Source organism: Chrysoperla carnea, chromosome 1 (genome assembly GCF_905475395.1).
Source record: "Chrysoperla carnea chromosome 1, inChrCarn1.1, whole genome shotgun sequence".
NCBI lineage: Eukaryota > Metazoa > Arthropoda > Insecta > Neuroptera > Chrysopidae > Chrysoperla > Chrysoperla carnea.
This window is the reverse complement of record NC_058337.1, coordinates 23,132,886-23,156,947: the sequence shown is the minus strand read 5'-3', so window position 1 is coordinate 23,156,947 and position 24,062 is coordinate 23,132,886. Positions and strand designations below refer to the sequence as shown.

The following is a 24,062-nucleotide window of genomic DNA, read 5'->3' as shown; positions in this document are numbered from 1 at the left end:
ACGTATTGCCGCAGACTAATAATAGCTGTAATCGCTGTGTATTGTCAAAGTTGAATTGGCGTCAACTTGACGGCAATTTAATACATTCATTTAGGTATAGCTAATAAGTCTTTAATTTGATGAAAGGCCAATATATAATTTGTTATCTTTGCACGTTCACGAAATATGCAATACACTATATTCAAATACATAGATGTTAGTTTGAAAATCTAATTTAGGTTTGCGTCAATGAATTAAGTATTGTGATCATTTCGTAAGCAGATTTATTTTTAAACAAAGAATTTTTAGATAGAAACTGAATAACTATATTTTGAAACATATTGAAAAGTTTTTTAATAATCTTTCATGATGATTTACTTAAGTGATCTTTGTACCAATATTTATAAAAAATATTTTATATATATAAAAATATCTTCGCATGATGTTAATTATATAATTATATAATTTTTTTTTAGATGTAAATACATGATAATTTTTTAAAATTTAGACTAAAAACAAAAGTTTATATGGAAAATTGTAGCCTATTTAGAAAGCCAGCAAAACGATACCAAAGCGTTTTTATGGTGCACCCAAATTATAATAATTCATTCAATATTGTCAGATGCGTGCTGGAATCATCATGACCTACTGACAATCATTCGGAAAAAGCGAATACGCTCATAAAAAAAATAATAAAGTCAAACGAAGCGATTTTTAATATATTTTATTCATAAAAATGCTAATCCGATTTAAGATTTAAAAGTCAATTTTAGACTGATCAATAAATTAATTTTATACAAGTTTGAAATTCTTTTTTTTAAGATCCTGGCAATGCGTAATAATGTTATTGTTTGATCAAAAGTTTTACAATAAATACTAGATATAAAATTCTCACAAAACTTGATTTTTACAAATTTTTTAATTTCAATCCAATCACCTTTTAAATACATCAAATGAAAATCGAAAATGACCTTGGTATAAAAATTCAAGTTGAATAATTATTTATATATATAATTTACTATAAATTATACATTCCTAGATACTAAAACAAGGTACAAGGTTTTTGAAATATTTATTTATGGGAATTTCTTTCTTACCATAAAATTTCCTGTATTAAATCATTTTTCATCGTTAAATTAAGGTATTCAATACCGTAAAAATGAAAATGATACCAAAAATTATAAATTTTTTAAATCAAATAATCATTCTTTTATACGTCTTTTTAGTCGCATCAATGAATGTTTTTACCCAGGAGTCCTCAATAACAGCACCGATTTTGATGATTTTTTTTTTCAAAATGATTCTTTTTGTATATTATTTAAAATCAGAAACATTTCAGAGGAGGTAAATAACCTGGAGGGGGAATAGGCAATGTCGCGACTGATATATCGACGCGCAGTCTTAATCGCTAATGATAGAAATTTGAAAATTCGAGAGGGTATTGACTTTATGCCTAATATTGCGAGTTTATCGAAACTTTAGAAGTCGCCACATATGAATTAGAACAAAATTCATTTGAGCGTTTATTTTTACGAAATATATCTACGGGAAAATGTATCGAAAAAAAATTATTCGCCAGTTACAGGTAAACTAAGTTAATTTCGTTTCAATATCGATTGTATTCATTAAAATATTATCGTTGAATACATTTCTATTTACGAATATATTTTTTCTTCTTAAAATGTTGAAACATAATTTTGCAACATTGTGTTGCAAATATTGACATAATTTTCACATAAATCATATTTATTTATAATTACTTGTTTTTATTCAAGCACCGTAAAATGAGCTAATAATTAGACCAGTAGCCAAACAATTGTAAAGCATAAGCATAAAATAGGTTTTGTCGCATTCATTTAATAGCTTTCTCAAATTCTTGTAAATCTTGTCGTTATTACTTCAAGAGTCGTATTCAACAAGCACAAATCTTATATTCAAGCCCAAAAAGTATTTAAAGAAAATTCATGAAAAGTTTTTAAAAAAATAGAATCTTGAAAGAACTTTGTTCGCAATTCCGTTGCCAAGATAGTTGAACTTTAATACTTTTAAATAATGATTAAAATATTCTCTGCTGAGAAACTGACCTATTACTATCGGGTATCAATAAATGTGTTTTTATGAGTGATGTATTCTTGATTAATTTTTTTTTGTTAGTTTATTTAAATTTTCGATTATTATTATCTCTTTTACCAGTTTAGATTCAAAATACTAGATTTAACCCGTTGAAAAATCAAAGGTATCAGTTTTTTCCCTTAAACAATCTTCGATTTCGTTGTGTAATGTAATAGCCAAGTAGACGAGGAAATTTAGCATTTCATCTCTAAAATTTTCGAAGATGAATCGGGATGCGGTATTGCATTAGGGTCTAGAAGATATTTATAAACTTTATGAATATTGGAAGATATTTCCCTCGTTTATGCATTAAAAAATGCACATTTTTAGGCAATTGAAAAAAATTATTATTCCGTCAATAATGTACTAAATGGACTGAAAATGGTTACTCGAGGGTTTTTGGGGTGGCTGAACATGAAACTGATGTCAAAAAAATTATCGGAGATCTGGGCATCTTGATTTCAAAAGCAAAAATTAAAAAATTTTGAAAAAATTCATTTTCTAATCATTATTTACTATGTAATATGTACATTTCATAAAAGTGCATTTTTAAAAGTAGGAGAAATGATACAATTTTACACGCAGAATGATAAATGGTTTGTTTCTAAAACTGCTTTCATTATATTTTAACGTATATTTCCGTAGAAACAAACTGAAAAATGTAAATTTAGCATGAATTCGATTGGCTTAGAGCCTAAGCGGTTGTAAATACGTCACTACAGTTTTTTTATTTAAAGGTATAACTATTTTTTATTAATAATTAATTAAACTGGCATTTTAATTTAAAAAAAAAATTACTTAAATATACTTTAGATGAGTTATTCTTTCATTTATATATGAATTTGTGATAAAAGAAATTAATGCAAGTTCTCTATTCTATTTAACAATCAATATATTTGTATTCATTTTGTTAATATTGTGAAATATATGTTATCGCTTTACAATTAGTCTGTGCAATCAATCATTTATTAATAATTTATAAAATTAAAATACGTAAACAGTTCAAATACTCATTAAAGATAAAAATAAATGTTTTCCTGATGATTACAGAAAATGTTATTTATTTTAAGATATTTCGAAATAAGAATGTTCATTAAGGAGCGCCTCATTTTCAAATGAAAAAAAATTCCACTTCTACGTATAAACTTTATTATCTTAGAAGGAAATAAAAAAATCTTTAATTAAATTCATAAAATTTTAGAGAATTCATCAAGATTAATCAAAATTACATTAGGTAAAAGAGATTTTAGCACTTGGCGCTAAATGAATCGTTAAATCTTCCACTAAATTTACAATCTAAAGAAAAATTTAATTAAATAAAAATTTATTTAATCTGTCTATATCTATTTAAATACCAGTAATCTATTTCGGAAAATTAATAAGCGAAATGTGCAAATAAAAAAAAAACCCAGTGTTATATAGCAAATTTTTTTCCATCAGGTGAATTATTAAAATCTTATTACGGAGATTTAAAAAAATAATACACATCTGTTTTCCGCTGAAAGGTATGTTTGGGCGAAAAAAAATTATTGCGAAACTCATGGAGACATGAAAGTCTAAATAAACCGATTAATATGTCTTATGAAATTTTCTTATCTTTATTAATTGATCCAATTTAAGTAGAATGAACTGTTAAATAGTTAAGCACGTATATGAAATCATTAAAAAATGTAGAAGGTTCTATAATGTTTATTTTAACAATGTTTCTAAAATGAACATTTTAATAATTTAAAGAATAAAATGAAAAAATTGATCAAAATATTACATACAATTTTATTAGATATGCAACTTTATGTACGTTAATGTAATTTTTTTCTTGCATCAATGTAATACGCATAGTTCAATAGTCGTTTATGAATTGACCCTAACTCGAGCGTTAAAAATTTTTTATAGTAATTACAAATAAAAAATGCATCATCCTTAGACCCATAATAATCTGTAAAATAAAAATTTTTTACGAAAAGGATATACCCTGAGTTTTATGGCATTTATAGAAAAATAGACAATCATTTTATTATGTTTAGGAAAAGGATATGTTTAGTTAAAATACACCTACGTCAATCCAGTGGCCATATTGTACGTGTATTGAAATCTAGATATTTATTTTGAATTTAATAGATTTTTGTAATTCAAATGTACCCATTAAGCTAACAACTTAACACTATTAAAAAATTAATTAGATATACCGATCGATTGCTTTAGCAATCCTCTTGTGTAAAATTAAATATTTAAAACAAAAAAATCAAAATAAAATTACGCAAAACAAAAAAAGATAAATGAACAACATATAGTTTATTCGCAAAAGTAAATTTAAGTAAATCCAACACAAAATACTTTCTTATACTATAATAATAAAAATTCCAAGCGTACTTGTTTGAGAGCTACAGCTTGCAATAAGATTATATGTTATAAATGGGGAGTACTTTATAATTTATGACGGGCTATGATTTTATGACTCCTGACCCTACCTTAAAATACATATAGACTAGTCGCGCAGTAAAAGACGAATTTTGGAGGTCCAAGAAAGAAAAAACGGAGTCTATCATAACAATATTGGATATTAATTATAATTATAGTGTATGATTATAGTAACTGCATTCGGATTTCGTCAATTAATAAAAATAAAATCATAATATTCGTTGTGTGCGTAGTCATGGTAGGGATAATAAAACGCTTCCAGTTTTTGGCGATAAAGGAGGGTGTTATGACTAATTTGAAATTCTTTACATGTTAATATTATAGAAAATGTCAAATTAAAATTATTGAAAAACACAACTTAATGCATTAAAAATTGTGAAAATGAGAAATCAAATTGCACAAATATTATTTTTCAAATGTAAATTATCATAATTATTTATTTAAATTTGTGAGACAATAATATTAAATTTTCAATGTAAGTCATAAATGCAATCCATACAATTATATATGCATCCATACAATTCTATAATTAAAGTAGTGTATCGTTACCATGGAAATGCCTCCATTAAAACTCACGCACGGTGCAAATAAGTACGACACTCATTTTATAACAGGTTAGTTTCTAAGTTACATTTTAAATAAATACATAATTATTTAAAATAATAATGAAATAAATTCTCAAAATAATTTGATGAGTAAAACTTGGCATGTCAAATGTATAATCTCAAAAACTCAACCGCAGGGTGAGCTGCATTTCATCTGTAATGAATAGGTAATGATGATCAACGTGGCCTCTTAAAAGGTATGGATACGGAATCCTTGACCAAGTGTTATACAGATACTACAAATTGAATCAATATTTGTTTAAATATGCATAAAATGATTTGTAACGAAGCAGACAAGAATCGAGTTCAATTTATTATATTAAATTATTAACACATGTTTGATTAATATGATTACCGGTAAGATTGTAAATAGCCTCTTGCAGTTTTGCAGCAGACAATAACGCAAGTTTTAATAAAGTGGGCATACCTTAAGAGCGTATTCTTTGGAAAATTTTAAGCCGAAAGTTGTTAAACATTATTTTGAAGATAAAGAAAATTAAGGTTCTAATATTGCGTTAATGGAAATAAAATTTGTTGACGATTTTTTAAATCTTTGCCCTCTTACAACATTAGGTTAGGTTATATTGGCTGTCCACGAAGGGCACACTTAGGCTATAAAACCCATTGTGATACCTTATATGTGGTTTACCACTTTTACCACCGATAATTTCATTTATCAGCTCCTCAATTATTTTGAGAGGCTGAATGCACCTCCTTCATGCATATACCATGCACTACACCAGCCCATCACAACTATTAATTAAACTAATTTTGTTGCGACGGCGGAAATCGAACCCGCTACCCTAAGCATAACGCGGAATTGATAACGCTTTAACCAACTGAGCTAATAGGGCGACAAGTCTCAGTAGACAAACGGTCAAAGTCTAACGCCTTAAACTGCTCGACCACTTAGGCTCACCAAAACCGTAGTAACTTCATATTTTCAACTTTCCTTGATAACTTTTTGAAAAATGAAGGAATTGAGTTGAAATACTAATTTTAACCTCAAAATTGAGGTTAAACATTTACAAAACTTTTTTATGGTCATAAGTTTTACGTCTTTTTCCAGAATTTCAATCCAATTTCTTCATTTTTCGAAAAGTTATTAAAGAAAGTTGAAAATATGAGGTTACTGCGATATTCTTAAGATTTTGAGGTTGTTTTGCATTGTTCAGGCAAGTTGTCGATGTAGAAATCCATAACAACGAATTATTTTTTTATTTTCCTCAATCCCATCAACAGAAGCAGAGAATTCAAGAAAACATCATCAAAGAATACACGTTCCAGAAACGGAAAACTTTTTTTTTTGTTTTTACAACGAAAGAAACCTATTTAAAAAATGTTCCGAATTGGATACCAAAATCCGTTACATTTACCACACTGTTCAAAAGGTTAAGTTAAGCAAAAAACATTTGACTTTTCTTTCATCAATCTATTGACGAAATTCTAGATAGAAAAATCCTTATTTTTGCCAGTTTGTGGACACCCTTTTAAAAAGTAGTATTGTATAAAATAAAAAGTTTTATTACATTGAAAAAAAAAGTAATGCGTTGTCTAAACTTTTGTATATGAGAACATTGTAAGGTCAATTGATTAGAAATGAGATAGATATTCAGAAATTTTCAAATATCTGTCTAAAATTATTATAAACATTTATTTAACCCTTTGCCACCAAATTATAATAACTATCGTAACCTTGAATTGACTTAATGATCATTACAATGATGGGTGGTATTCAATTTTTTTTGATGTGTATGTGCGATTAATTTTGGTGATTAATTTTTTTATTTATCAATTTTTTTTGTAACATTGTGACCTAAATTATATGCAAAAAGAATTTTTTTTTTATTGTTTATATTCTGATTATGTGGAGCATGAATTTTTGCACGTGAAAAAATTATTATTTGTCATGATTTAATAAATCCGTTATTTTTGCATGCTTTTTTTGCAGTGTTGTTTTATTTAAAGTATAAATAAATTAAAATAATTTGCGTTGTTGTGGTATTGATAGAGTTTAAACAGTGTAAACGCGAAGTTTTGTGTGCAGTTGCGACACGATATTCTTACTGCACTTTATCGAGGTTTGCGTGGATTTTTGCCGGTGTTATCACGGATTTCTTCTTACGGAAAGAACGGCAATATATATTTCGTGTTGCAACTGCACACAAAACTTAGGGTTTTCCTGCTGAACGCTGATTAAACTTCACTTGTACTTCATGAAAACTCTATAAAGGAGTTTACTCCCCAGAAACTACGAGTTTCCATCGTACAGTAGAGTATTTATATCAAATTTCTGGTCAAAAGTCAGAAAAATCACCTCTTTTGTTTTGCATTGAAAATGGTTTTTTGGGGTAGTTAGATAACCACTTCATCACGAACAGACCATTTGAGTTACTTCAACTTAATCCCCCCTACCGCCTATTTTGTAAGCCGCAATCTACCTGCTCTTACGGGTGCATGTTATAATTGTTGCCACTCTCGACTTACCGTGTCATTTAATTTATGTTTACTGTGTTTGTTAGTGCAATTAAGTAAAGATTTATATTGGAAATTAAAAACGAAGGATTGTGCTTTATTTATTAGTAATTAATTTTAATGTTTCTATTGAAATAATTAAATATTTGTGATTCATATTTGCTGTTAAAAAAAATAATTTTTTTCATTTTTATCATACTCAAAGCTTTTTGTTTTTGTATGAGGTTTTCTCAGGCAAAATTTTTTGTAACAAGGAAAAGTTTAAATATTCTTTAATATGATTATGACAATAAATCTAGCGCGAACTTGCGCCTTTTCTTTTAAGTCTAAGATAAGGGTAGAGTAAGATAGCTGAAGACTAAAGTCAATAAAAAGGGACAAGCAGGTTCCCAGTGAGACTTGGCAACTTATAATTCCATAAACAAGTTTTCTGGAAACAAAAGCAAGCATAGATAAAAAGTGGCTCAGAAGCAGAAGAAAATGATTTAATTATGTTTGAAGACGATTTTTTTTTTTTTTTTTTGAATAAAATTTCATATAATTTCCGCAGTACGAAGAATTAAGCAGACAGACAATAGATTAAATTTAAATTATACATATCCCACGTATTGAAATATTTAGTGTGAAAAATGCAAAAAACTCTTAAACTCTCACTAATTCACTGATTAGATAAATATGAAGTTACATAAAATTTGACGTCACTATCTGGCTACTGACTAGTATTAATTAAAATATTATCAGATACTTATCTTCTTAAATTTCAGAAGTTTTTATTATTTGATTTTAATAATTTAAAATTAAAACTGATCCTATACTTTTACAATTTTTATTACCTTGATACATTTTATTTAGTATTATCTTTTAATCTAATAGCAATTTTTAAGAAAACTTTTTCCTACCGACTTTTAAAACAACTTAAAAATCTTTTTTATGAGAATGAAAAGGGAAGTATCGAGTTGAAGATCTTCTCCCCTTTGTCGAATTTAGTTAATAAAATACGTGTAATTATAAAAAATAATTGAAAAATATGAAAACACGGTAAGTATCTACTTCAAATATAATGACAAAAAAGTTGTGTTGAAAACAATGAAAATCGATATAAACTTACATAACAACATGGAAAACTCACATTGCCACTTTTTTTTCTTAAAGCATAGAGTGAGCCAATAGTTTCTCAACGAAAATGAAAAAAATTTTCCATGTAAAAGATATTTTTTTACATATACATTACTTTTAATGTTTGTGAAGAGAACTGGAACAAAAGGTGATGGGCAAAATCGTCGAAATCATCGAGTTAAGCTGACAGTCAGGCATATTATTATACTAACAGGCAGTTATTAATATTATTATACTGACAGCAAAATAATTTATTGTTTTTCCTTTTCGTCAGCTCTTTATTCTTGGGAAGTTTCTCTCAGTAGTGGCTTTTTTTAATATTTCTCTCTTTTTCATTATAAATGATTTGTTTAGTCTCGAAAGATTTCTATTCCTATAAAGTAGTGTTCCTCAAAGCAGGCGATAACTTCCCTTTTTGGACAAAGTAGCGGTTTTCTTAAAATAACTTTAACAAACCGTTGGTAGAAAGTATGGTAATTAATTAGATTTTTAAGTATGGAAATAATCCATTTTTACCTCCGGCACAATTCATTAGCAATCAAAATTGAATCACCCACTATTTGTGAGAATACAACAAATTCGACCTCGATTTTATGTTTTGTTATACAGACATTGTGTCTCTAGTCTCTCATTTCAAACATCAGGAAACACGATATTCTATAAATACTAACAATTTTTATATAATATTTTTATGAAACACTGAAGTTAATCCTTTTTTTCAGTCTTTGAAATTGAGGATATCCATTTACAGCGTGTTAGATCAAGAAAGTATTTTATTTTTTCGATATGGTGGTCCGGTCCAATTATGTCAAGAGAGTGTACAGAATGAGTTGAGAGTACACACAGAAAATAATCTAAATGATTCAAATTTTCTGGTAAATGATAAATTATTTTCAAAGAATACCTTTTTTCGTTCTTACTTTTACCTTCGTAAAATAATTGAGTCGATTTGCCACTCGTTAAAGCTACCCACAAATTAACAATTAAATCGAACAGACAATTTCAAAGAGTTTAATTTTATTTTGATGCGTGTATTAAGTAAGTACACACGTAATTTAAAATTTTATTAAGCATAATCTAAATAACAAGTTAGAACTGCTTACAATTTTATTCGATTTACGACACCAGGAGTACAAATCCCACGGATATGATTCACTTAATCTTATCAAACTAAGTGACAAGAATTTTTATAAACTTTTTTGTTTTATTTTAATTTTGAAATAACTAGTGTTCCCTCATCTGGAATGCCACATTTACTTTTTAAGCAAAAGTTTTAAGAATATCAATTTAACAAATTTTTTTAAGACCTTCATTTTTGAACAATTTTACTTTTACCTTCTTATTTATCTGTATTAGTAAGTTAACAAATTTTCGAGTTACACTACGAAGATAGCTTAAATATAGATATAATTGGATTTTTTTCCCGAATTACAGAGTACAGTCTTATGTATTGAATTAAAGTTTTTAATTTTCAAAATTTGATACAGTAGCAACTATAGGAAAAATTCGTGTGTACGGATACTATGAAATTACGTAACAACCATAGTTACTTAAATACATAATAACATTTGCTTTATGGTTACTATTCGTTGTGTGCGTAGTCATGGTAGGACAATAAAAACGATGCCAGCGCTTCCAGTGTCTTCTTTACATGTTAATGTTATAGAAAAAGTCAAATTAAAATTATTGAAAAATGCTAATTAATTAAACTTAATGCATTAAAAATTGTGAAAATAAGAAATCAAATTGCACAAATATTAATTTTCAAATGTAAATTATCATAATTAATTATTTAAATTTGTGAGACTAAAATATTAAATTTTCAATGTAAGTCATAAATGGAATCCATACAATTATATATGCATCCATACAATTCTATAATTAAAGTAGTGTATCGTTACCATGGAAACGCCTCCAATAAAACTCACACACGGTGCGAATCGAAAAAAATCAACATATGCGTCGCTTCAACATTAACAACGTCACTTGTTTGTCGGTTAACTAATTAGTGAAAAGACCATAATTATTGAATTGGCGCTGAAGTCATTATATACGAAGAATTCGCAAAATCACTTCGAAATGTGTCTCTTTAATGATCTAAGCTCGGCTTTACTGCTTTACATTCTTTAGGTTATATTTATTGGTTGATACCATTATTATACCCTGTTACAAATGTAATATATATCAAGGTATACTAAGTTTATGCCCAAGTTTGTAATGCTTAAAAATATTGATGCCACGAACAAATTTTTGGTATATGTGTTCATAAGGACAAAACTTTTGTTTTATTTTCTCCAAAACCATAAAAGATAGGCCGCTGAAAATTTGCAGGTAGCTACAACTAATGATCTTGTGAAACATGCTCGAAAAACGAAAAAAAATTCTAGAAAATACTTTCAAAAATTAAATGTATTTGAGAAGATTTTTCATTTATTTGTCGGAAAATTTAAAACAATGTTCCAAAATAATTTTCCATGGCATTTGAAGTTAGATATTAAAAATCATTTTTATAACGGTAATAAAAATTTTATCAATGTTTATAATATATGGAGATTACCAGATTGTGTAATTTCAAATAATTTAAAATAAATGTTACACGAAAAATTTGATTAAAAAAATTTTTTTTATTAAAAATAAGTTCATTGGAAATCATTTTCAATTATTATCAGTTAGTATTCGTTATTTATACGTATAATTTTATTTTATAATCAAACACATTTATTTAATTTTCAAATACGGACAATAATTATCATTTTTGTAATATGTAATTTTAATTAATTAAACTATTTTTACCGCTGACTTATGAAAATTATCATTTTGAATAGCAGTACCTACATTGTATACAACAACCTTGAAATAATCTAACGATTTTTTATCAAATACCGCACCGTCAATTGTTTTTTTTTTTTTAAATATTTTTTTTAATCTCTGCGTTCTTCATTCAAGTTTTTATTATCAGTTTATACAAATGGAAACACAAAAAATGATATATTAGGAACTTTTATGAATTGGTGTTTTGTGTTTCAAAACATAAGAAGACGTTACACATGATGATAATTAACTATTGGCACCGTGCATGAGTTTTATTTCAGGCTGTTTCCATGGTAACCATAAACTTCTTTATTAATATAATTGTATGGATGAACATATAAGTTTATGGTTTGTTTATATATGGATTACATTTAAAATTTAATATTATTTTAATTTATATTTAAACAAGTGAAAACAAACAATTGACTGAGTTAATTGTTGATGTACCATGTAAAGACAGTGTTGATTACGCATTCGTTTGTTTTTTTTACGTTATATAAGCAAATAAAAATAACCAAACATACATACATACATGTCACACACACATAACTGATATTCCCATATAATACAAAATAAATAATTTGCGCTCTCACGGGTTAACAGTGATGTTTACGAGAAAATGTTTCAGGCAAAAGTTATTAATTTTTTTATAAGGGACATTTAAACTTTTGTTCTATGTATAACGGTTTACAAGACCCAGTTGACCTATGTCGCGCATTTATGAACTTTTTATGTCCTGAGCACGCTATAAAAATTTCAGCTTGACATTTTTTTTCGTTTTTGAGCTATCGTGTTGACAGACAGACAGACAATCGAAAATGAAATTAACTGGGTGAATTTTTGTGATATACAAACTAACTAACATTTCATATTTCTAACAAAAACCACGTTTAGTTTCCAGAGGATTTCCTCCGAAAATGTTTTTTTCTAAGAGAAGGTGTAAAATAGGGATAGAAGTTGTAGTGTAATTATTTGCAGTATTTTCTTTCTGATTTATTCATATGGTGAATGTCTATAGGAGTATTGAGGAATATGCCGAACTTCAAGGAAGTATTGTGATTTGTGATGAATGTTTGAATTATTTCAAAATAATGTTAGTATGAGTAACAATTAATTCAAAATAATATGCATTTTATTGAATAACCGCATTGCTTTGCACGAAAGAATGCTACGTGGCGATAAAAAGTAATTGGAAAAACATAATAGTCGTTCACCACTATTGCAGCTATGAATGGCCTTCGCCTTCTTATACAAACAGTTGCATGATCTATTCGTATTAAAATTTTTTTCCTACTTCCGTCGTAACTTATTAATCAACTTCTAATGTGTATCGACACAGAAAACTATTTTTGACAACGAAGCCACGATATTGTCAATGAATGAGTACCTTTTATTTAAAACAAATCCAATCTTATCAATTTAAAAAACTAGAATTAGCCACACAAAATCTAATAATTTCAAAAAAAAAAAGTAAATTTCAAGGTGGGTGGGAATATTTTACATATTTTTTTTTATTGAAATAACGTAAGGATGAAGTACGTCCGGCATTTGAGAGCAGTTACGTTTACTGCATTTACTTAGCGCTAGATATTACTCTAATTGAAGAAAAATGGTTCAAACCATTTTAGTATAGCTTTATGATTTAGTTTTAGAATATTAAAGAACGTAATTTTTATTTACCAGATAGAAATTCTTACTAGCTCGCATCCCGCGTTAGTCAACGCAACCGTTCTCAGGTGTAAAATGTACTTCATCCATACCTAATTTCAACAAGGAAAGAAGTAATGAAATATTCAGCTGTCTTAAAATTTACTCTTGTTAACGGTACCAGCTCTCATATCATAATTCCAACTCGAATAATATCCTTGAATTTTAACCTTGTCTGCACAATCAATGCATATCCGTCAATTTTATGGTTTTCTAACTGGCCTTTATTTCTTTATTGACTTTATTCAGGCAGCATAGTCTATATGTCTGCTTTCCTTTTCTAAAAGCGGCAGTGAAAGGAGATTTCTAACAAATGTGAAGTCATATTAATATATTAATTTTTTGGAATGGAAAACTAGAAGAAAGGAATACACAAAATCAAAATAGATCGTAAAATGTATCTAATGCAGGCATGGACTAACGTGGCTTAGAGAAGACACTCATATTTCTGTATCTAAAATACGAGTAAGACAGTGACAACCAAAAATACGAGTAAGACAGAAAGACAACATTTTTTTCTAACTATCTCATTACTATAAGGGAAACTGAGATAAGTAGACGAGTCGTTTACCCTTCACGCTTCCTCCTCTATGAGCAAAGCGGACTTGGATAAAGAGACACACAATGAATTTTATGGCACCCAATAAAGTTATAACAATGGTGACTTCGACTTAAAATAACTCGCCCATGCCTGATATAATGCACGTTGTAATGGATTTCGTGTGTTTGCGGTACCATATACCTATAATAAGTTTGCCTTTTAGAGAAAGTCGAAGATTAATAGCCTTTTAATACCAAAAAAAAAAAAAAATTAAAATTTATTCAACATGATAAACAAGTTTTTAAACATTTGAATGAATATTGAATATTACTTATACTACACACATTAGCCTTGAACCTTATTAGTGAATCTTTGATATTAATTTTAAAAATATATATTTAATTAATTCAAAACACTACACCACATTTAAATGATTCATAATTGTTTTCATGACTACGGCTACTTAAATATTTAAAAAAATAATTTTACCCGCCTTCAAATTTCGAAGTTTATAATACAAACAGATATAAACGGAAGTAGTTACAAAGAGGATGAAACCATCATCTTACAAATACCCAGTTGGTATTTTTCTCACCGTTTCTGTTGACTTTTAATAATATTATAGTTTGTTTTTGTGGTAGTATAGTAAAATTTATAGGGATAAAATAATCTTCTTTGTAACTGGGAAACTTTGTCTGTCATCTCTGCCTAAAGGTCACGATACCTTCTTTGAGTTTACTGCAAGGGTAAAATGATCTCTTTTTTGTATGTAAAATTGGAATGGGTAAAATGATCCTTCATTTTATTCATCATATACCGGGTTTAGAAAGTAATTATTCAGATGATTTTACCCATGATTTTTGGGATGAGACCATAGTTTGTATTATAATTACTTAGTTCTTGAAGTTGCATTTCCTTATAATAGATTCTTTCATCGTAGCCCTGTTATTATTCTTATACCATTATTACAATCTTTTGGACTCGAACATTTCTAACTTCATATAAGAAAAACATAGATGATTGTAAAGTTCATTATCGTTTTAGTTTCTATCGCTAGTACAGAGGTTTTTCAATATCCCTTTTCTTCCTTCGTAGTAATTGTTTATTGTCATTTCTATCTTCTATTTTAAGATATTCACTCTGACTGCAGTAATTACTCTCCTGGTTTTGCATACAAGATTGTTCCAGGTGCCTGATTTTGTCTTTATTTAAATTAAGTTGCTTAGTTTTATTTATTTCGGACCACAGTGCTTGTGCTATGCTAGTAATTATCAGTAGAAACGGGTTTACTTCTCCCGCCCCTACGTTAAACGGTTAACTGCCGCCTTATAGTCTTTGTAAATCTATTTGAAACCCTTCTTCTAAAAACTTGATTCTAAGTAATGTTTGTATTGAAAAATGTATCGCATAAACTTCTTTACTGTTGCACTGCTGCCCCTACGCCATGGCGTTGTTGGCGTATACTATAGCCCGCCTCTGACTGTTAGTTGTTTGTGCCATCTTCATGTTTTGACTAAATTTTGTTTCATTTCACAGTTGAATTAAATATATATAGATATTTCTTTCAAAATTTTCGTAAACGTATATTTTGTCCAGTTTAATAGCCTTATGAATGTTTTTTTTCAAGGTCAATGATATTTTAAAAAACAATCCAAAAACTAGACTTGATGAATTCTTTTTCGCATACTTTTTTCAAACAGCCAATTCAAAATAGAGAGGCTTAAATCGTCACATGGCATTGTCTGAGAAAATAAAAGTATTTCTCAAGTAAAACAAACAAAACATTTTAGGAATTCAAAGCATGCAAAAATAATATTAAAAAGTTTTATTTAAAACTGTTGAATTGTAATATAAATGAAAGAGTTGTTTGCCTTTAAACAGACAAATAATGTTATAAATAAAAAAAATGGCATGACATATAAATAACACATACATATATATATATATATATTATACTTTAATTTATCGAAAGAGATTCCATAATTTATGCTGTATGTTCAAAGTCCTCTTATTAAAAAAAAAAAAACTAAATGATTATAAATATAATGTTGACGTAATATACTAAGAACTGAGATGTGAATTATAATGAACTTAAATTGATAATAAACGTCTTGTAAAGTAATTCATACTTTAATTCATCGAGCGTGTTTCTAGAACCAATCAGAATACGAATGATATTGTACTAACCATGTCTACACCACGTTGAATCGTCATTTCATTTAATGTCTTGATGAATTTTTAACCATACGTTTCAGTAATCTATATCCCAAGACAGGCACAGCAACAGTACACTTTTAATATGTATATAAAATTCCTTGTTTTAAATATGCGAATGTGCAATTAAAATATTCATTCAATCCTCAACCCACTAACCCATAAAACAAGGACGTGAAACTCTATTTGGGCGAGATCTAGTCCTTCTTCATGTATATTTAATATTAAAGCATAAAAGATGCATCTCAATTTTGTGCCTGCTATTCGTTTCTGCGTTTAACTTTCGCATAACTGACTTTTTAGATTCTTCTCCGTGCTTTGATGCAGCTTATTTTTGGGAAATTTTTTTAAGATGCCTTTTCATTTTTTAAGGTCCTAAGTTATTCAATATCCCGTGCCTTTGGGGATGGTACTGTATTGTTTCTTCTTTTCCATTACTCATCTTCCATTATTGGGTCAAATTTTATTCTCAGTGTTCGGTATTCAACAAGTTTCAAAGTATGCGATATTTAATACTCAGTTTTCCACTTTTTCTTCTGTTTATCCGCCAAATTGTATACTATAAACCGTAAGAGGTTAAAGAAAAGTTAAAAGATAAATTATCATATTAATGATGGTCGCATTCAACTTGGAACGAGTGATATTTAGAAGACATCGGTTGTGTTTGAAATGCTGTCTAGAAATTTCGACTGCAAGCAGGATATAAACTATGTAAAATTGGGTTTTTTTGTTGATCAAAAATTTTATTGAAATATACTATTTTTGTCGTTTCTTCCGCAAGTGAGGATTAAATGAGTCACTATAGAGTACTTTTTTCTAGATATTAGAGCTCGGTGTAATCTTTAGATTTTAAATTGCTTACTGCCTCTTAATTCAGTTGTATGATTAGCCTTATCGTCCACTGTTATTTCTGATTCAGTAGACTTTAAAGCTGTAATTCGTATAAAAAGCCCTTGCCAAGGAAGCCTTCCTCGAATACATTCTTATCAATATAAAAATCAAAATCTGTAAATCCTATTAGAGTAAGAACTTAAATTTAGCCTACGGATCATTATAAGACTAAATTACTCTGTGTTAGTCATAAAAACAAGTAGAATACATTAGGAATTAAGTGTTTAATTATATAACATTTTGGATAAAATACATAACTTTGACATCATTACAATAAAAATTTGTTTGGCAAAAATTAAAAACCTCAAAGATTATTATATTTTTAAACTTTGTTATTTTAAAGTTAATCCATTTTTATCCCTGTAAATGTGAAATATATATCAAGGTATACTAATTTTAGTCCCAAGTTTGTGGGGTTTACAAATGATGATACGAACAAAATTTTAGTATAGGTGTCCGTAAAATCACCTTATTAGTTCATTTCCGTTTGTCTGTTCATCAACACGACAGCTCAAAAACGTAAAAAGTGAATTTCAGTTCGTAAATGAGAAATATAGATCAATTGGGTCGTGGGTCCGCAGGGACCCATCTTGTAAACCGTTAGAGATATAAAAAAAGAAGTTTAAATGATAAAAAATGGTCAAATAAAAATAAACAAATTTTGTTTGAAACATTTTTTCGTAAACATCACTGTTTACCCGTTGAGGGCATAAATTAAGACAAAACTTTCGAGTCAATTGGTTCCAAAACTATAAAAGATAGGCAGTTGAAAATTTGCAGGTAGCTACAACTAATGGTCTTGTGTTAGATTCACGAAAAACGAAAAAAAATCTAGAAAATACTTTCCAAAACAATTGGCGGACGCCATATTCTAAACACTCTTCACATCTATTAAAATATATTTTACTGAGTTTGATAATAAAAATTCGTTTCCTGTAAGAAATAAGGATGTCAACGTGTAATATTAAACAATACAAGCGCACGTTTATAAGTGGATTTTAATCACTACTATAGTTGATTTTATATTAATAAGTAAAATTATGAAATAGTTAAATTGAAGACAACCTTGACCAATAAATACATAATTAATTATACGGTTTATTAAAAAACAGGAAAATCAATAGTTGGCTAGACATATTTTGCAAATATCCAAAGCACTTGGGGAAAACAATTTATCGTCATGAAATTTACATTACTTCTTAAAAAAAGGAGGTTTACTTTCAATTGCAAAACAAAATTTTATCTTTATTTTTTAACATCGATATAATTTAATTCGCTTTTCCTTCTTGGAGACATTTTATTAAAAGATATTTCACTTCAAGTGTCTATGGCTTATAGACTTAGATCCTCTTTTAAGTGTTTATTTCATAGATAATTATAAAAAATAAATATCATTATAAAGAGATTAATTAAACTCGAATTACTTGATTAAATGTATTACTGATTTTTTTTATAAATTGGAATTTTATTGTTATGAGATAATTGTTAGCATTGACTTTAGAAAATCATGTCAAGGAAAACTCTTATGTTATCTTCTTTGGACAGAAAATCATCTTAATTTTAAGATTAATTAGTACAAATGTTTATAAAATAGATGCGTAGTTTTAAATATTTTATTAAAATATTTTTTAAAAATTCTGGCAAGAAAATTTACATAAAATTGATAATTAAAAGCATTCTAATTAACTGCCTAAGTATGTTTGTATTGTAGCTTTCATTTAATTTGTGTTTAAAAATTTATTTGGACCAAACATGGCGTTTATCCAAATATACTTTTTACGCCATTGAAACAAAATAATAATAAATCACATAATAATTTTTTACCCGACTTTCAAGGAGTGATTATGTTTTTCACGCGTATTTACCTCTTATCTTCGAAACGACTCGATGGATTTCGACAGTTAAAGTATCGCTCGTTATATTCGTCTTAAAAACCCAAGTGTCCTTAGATAGGTGTTTGAAAAAGAAAGACAAAATGGGGGATTTTTGGCGCGTTCATAAAAAAAAATTAACCAAACCAATCGAGTAGGGTATCAAAGAGATTTTAAAAATATATATGTTAAAATTTCATTAGGAATAATAAATTAGTTTTAAAAGTTTATAGTATAAGAGGGTTGTTTTAATGCCGGGATACTAAAAATTCTAAAACAAAATAAATAATAAAAAATTTAAAAACTCGACTGCGTTAAATAAAATCTGAAAAGATACAAGTCCAGCAATTAACATAGCAACTTTAAAGTCGGGTCCCATTAAAATCTTGACCGACACAAATTTTCCCAATAATGGGCCCCGACTGTTAAAATTGGAATATTACTACGGGACTTTTCTTTCTTTATTTGCAGGTTTTATTTAACGCAGTCCAATTTTTAAATTATTTATTTTACTCTAGATAACGGACACTTGATCTAGTCTACGAAGTTAGATTTAAATGATACAAATGAAATTTTGACTAAATAGTTTGTATTGAGCTTGAGCTTCGAAAATTTGTGCACGTTTATTTTACATCTAACATCGATCTAAATAGTGAAGCCTTTTTCTTCACAATTTCAACGATCTAATGCACAAGCCTTCACTAGAAGAATACAATGAGGTTCTCGATGTCCTTTTTAAAATTTATTCGCTCGTTTAAATATTTTGTGAAGAAAAACGTAATCTGTAATACCGTATTGCGCTAAGAATAACGTCAAAAAACTCATCATGTTATTTTAAAACGCATTTATTGAGAACACATATTTTCAAATATTTTTTAGTCTCAAACAAAATTAAAGTAAAAAATAATACAAATCCAAACTTGAAAAACAAAGTCAATGTCAATTATGCAAATTTAAAATTTGCGAAACAATTTTTTTTTTACTAACTTTGAAAAACTAGTTACAAGGTTAAATTTTAAAAAATCACACAATGCTACTAAAAAAAAATATTTTTTAATGATTGAAGTTATATAAAATTTTAATTTTAAAGTTGCATGAATGTGTTTAACTAAATCAAACAATATGTCATAAACAATGAATATAATTAACCGTTTGTTTCAAAAATATCTATCATTAAATTTCTATGCAAATAATGCACGTCAGTCAGTGGCCGCTATATAAATTATATTTAATAATAATAATTTATCAAGAATTGAATGTAATAATATATTATTAAATAAATTTGCTTACAAGTAGACTATTTTATCTGATGTAAGTAAACTCGCAGGTATTTTTACTACAAAGGAAATTATAAAATTTTCAAAAAATTGAAACTTCCTTAACTGAAAAAGAATTTTTCTAACTGCCATATTTTATCAGAAAGGAACTTTCCTTAACAAGGCTTACAACAAATCTTAATTAAGATTTATTTGTAGCGTGTGGCTTGAGCCAGCGTTGCCAACCCAAAATCTATCTAGATGGTAGTTTTCAGCAAATTATGCTAAAAAGTTGGTAGATCTAATCTTAGATCTAGTTACTTCAGAGCTACTTAAAGTTGGTAAATCTACCTTAAAATTGGTAGAGTTTTCAACGCTGGTTCGAGCCAACTCACAGACTTGTGGTTTGCTGTTTCCTACTGTATCACGAATTTTGAAACGATATCTTGTTAACTTAAAAAAAAACCACAACAGATCGAAGAAAGGAGTGCTCGAGTCTTACTGAGGCTTACCACTCACCGACCTAAAGTCTGTTGACGTCAAAGCACATTTGCTGTTCTTAAACAGCTCCAAATGGTTCATGGGTAATGACCGGGATGGGCCAACCCGTTTTCGGTATCGCAACGAACTCCTTAATCTAAGTGCGTCCCATTCCAGGACAGCCACTCTAACCTAACCTTTTATTCATAGAGCCACAGGCCTTCCTTGTCAGAGTTTAACGACCATACACACGCCGAAAAAATATTGCTTCGTGGTGGAATCAGTTCATAAAATTCAAATTGCTCAGCAAAGCGGGTACTCCTTCCTATGTACCTACCTCATATGATCATTGCAATTAAAATTGAATCTTTTTTTTTGAGTTTGAGTGTAGATGTTGAGTTGATGACGAGTAAAAATAATTGTAATATTTTTATTTTAACAAGTTCAATAGTGTAATAAGTACACACACCTCCAATTTTTTTTTATTACTTAACAATGCTATTTATAAATTATTTTTCATGTTGTAATACTTTTATGTGCCAAATAAAAATTGCCGCCGCCAAACAAAAAATTGTTTGCGTACATATAATAATTTTTAATACAAATTAATCAAAATAATCTACGTAATTTGGCTTCTTTGAAGAAAATATTTTTAGTATAAAATACTTTAATTAATATTTTGATTCTTGCTTGCAATAATTGTGACTTGTGAGGACCCATTGTCACTGGCGAATTTAGACTTATGTACGTAGGGGCTGGTCCTAGGACGGCAATATTTATAGGACGCCAAAATTAAAAAGATTTAGCATAAATTCTCGATTCTTACTTTAAAAATCGTTATCGTTATTTCGATACCTAAAAGGTGGCATAAAATGCCTAGGATGCGATCACATTCAAATCCTTCATTCCACCATTGCCAATGTGTACTTGTGCTATAGAAAAAGATAGGTTATCGGTGTGTGAGGGTGCTAAATTTACAGAGTGGAGTATGTTCTAACTATGATCATAGTTATGACAAAAGCGTTAAATGACGCATATGTTACTATACACCTCAATGAAATCATTGACTGTAAAAGATGTTGTAATAGCTATGATATAATCAAATCAGTCTCTACAAAGAGGAGTACAGATTAAATTATACAGTGGAATAATTACACCAACCATTTTAACTCCCTTGCACCTGACCTAATATTTCGTTCCTAAGATGAGCTCTATGTAAATATCACTGGATTGACGAATCCACGGATTGAAATTTATACCGCACAAGAGGCAAGTGTCAGAGTTAACAATTGTTTTAAGTAGAAGAAAACAGTACGAACGCATGCATACAATGGTTTCTTCAATATATACTAAATTTATAGCAGGAACAGATATACTGATCGTAACTGATACTGGTGTAACCTATGCAAATCGGCTTCTCTTATTTAGAGGTTAAAAATGTTCAATAGAAAATTAGCAATACCTAGATTTTAAACTGTATAATTTTTACTTTTGCTTTCGCCTCGACAAATTCTTTAAACTATAATTACAACAGCATCTTTAACCGAAAGAATTTCTCTATCCAGGTGTGCAGTTCTGCAGACTAGATGCAAAAACTTTACTCAAGCTTTTGATAAGCAATTTAGTTTATTGAAGTTGCAAAGTGGTTTAATTTTCATATGTCCAATTGTCTTTATAATTTAACTAAATCATGTTAAAAGTTTTTTGCTAGTTTAATATATTTGGCGGGAAAAAATAAATAATTTAACTGTATTGGGTCCAGTTTCATCACCTCTACTTTACTTTAAAATCTCATTTTAATAACGATTGGCTAATAAATATATTGCCATTCAAAATTTTATCAGATAAAAAATTGAAGATTAATTATTAGCTGTTCATGGAACTTTTCATATAAAAAAAAACCCGAAGTAAGTTTCTTAACATATATTTCATAAATTAAAAATTTCCATTAAATAAATTCAATAAAAAATATATATTGAATACAAAATGTATTATACATAATTAATTGAAATGTACAAGTGTCATTCAATTATATTTTAATGATAAAGTTTAATCGAATTAATTACGTTTAATCAGATTAGAGCATTTTCTGAATTAAATTGTATCATTTGCATGTGATACTAGCTAGTCAAATAGAACAGTGTTGATCTCTGGGCTCTCCCTTCTCATATCATAGCATGATCTATGAACTTAGAAACAACATGAGGGACTCGTTTGTCGTCACAGCATGCGACATTAGTCGACCATAAGCACGCTTTTAAAACTATCAAAGAGTGGGAGGGAGGGAATATATAATGTCACATTCAAACGTTCCTCCTCATGTTTTAAATACAAAAAAAAATTATACCTGACATTGTAAGGTGTTTTAACGGGCAATGATATTTTAAAGGACCCGACTTATTTTTTTAGGCGCCATAAAATATATAGTCAATCTTAAATACATTGAACATTTTAGAACAAATATAAAGTTTTATACTTAGAAATGGTCAAGATATCATAAATACACCATAATGAGGACACACTATGACGATTTTTAGTTATCAGTAAATACGAAAAAAAAATTAACTATTTGTCCACAAAACACAAAAATCTTATTATAATTAATTTTAATCAACGAATTAAATCAACATTCTAATCTTTTTATTGTACGTAACTATTTCATAAATCCACACACCGGTTATCTAATACTGAAGACAATGCCTAAATAAAGTATACCACATGACTGCAAATACTAATTCTACCTTGAATTTTTTATTTATTTTTAAAAACGTAAAATAGTTTGTAAAAGAAATTTAAATGACTTAGCAAAAAAATAGTTTATATTTTATTTTAACAATTTTATTGAAATCTATGCCAAAAAAGTATTCCTCTTACATAATCAGCAAAAGCTGTACTTGAAACTATTTTCGGCTTGAATTACACCAAAATACTGGTTTTTTAAATGGGGATCTTAAAAACTTTCTACTTATGCTTCGAAGTTATCGATTTTATAATAACGTGAACACAATTTTGTCCAAATTCCGGTAATTTTTGTAATAAAAATAATTCAAGTTAAAATACAAATTATTATTCGAATTAATAAATTTGGATAATTATAAATTTGATTTACCTGTGATTCTACAAATCGTAAAGTATTCATTCGAAATAGAGCCATGGTCCGTGGTCTAATTATTATATCCAATCACACAGATAAAAACACTACTGTACACGATGGGAATCACCACACCAAAAATACAAGTGTGTATAAACAAGAAAAATTCACTCCAATGATTATAACCGTTCCTTTACAATATTTTATTCTGTCATTGTACGCATGCGTATTTTATGTACATGTAATACATACACTAAACCAGTGTAACTAAAACGTGCGAATTAATTAATCAAAGATTATAACAAATGTGGCAATTATAACTTTAACATCTTTGACTTTTCGAATCATGTGACATTTCTTTTAACGCATTCTTGATCTACTCAGAGGAGTAATTGATAAAGTATACTTAAGCTTGATAAAATTATAAATATATTTAAGCCCTACCCGAAAGTTTAAAACTGAAAAATAACTATTGGCACAGTGTAAAATAAAGGC

At 28.2% G+C, this 24,062-nt stretch overlaps 1 protein-coding gene across 1 annotated transcript in view; it reads right to left on the bottom strand.

The window, feature by feature from the left end:
* Positions 1-23,748, bottom strand: part of LOC123304600 (probable citrate synthase 2, mitochondrial) — a 28,521-nt gene extending 4,773 nt beyond the window's left edge. The window contains exon 1 of the mRNA XM_044886372.1: positions 23,586-23,748. Within this exon, the coding sequence (XP_044742307.1) occupies positions 23,586-23,630 (45 nt within the window). The 5' untranslated portion in view covers positions 23,631-23,748. The remainder of the gene's footprint in view (positions 1-23,585) is intronic.
* Between the last annotated feature and the right edge of the window lie 314 nt (positions 23,749-24,062).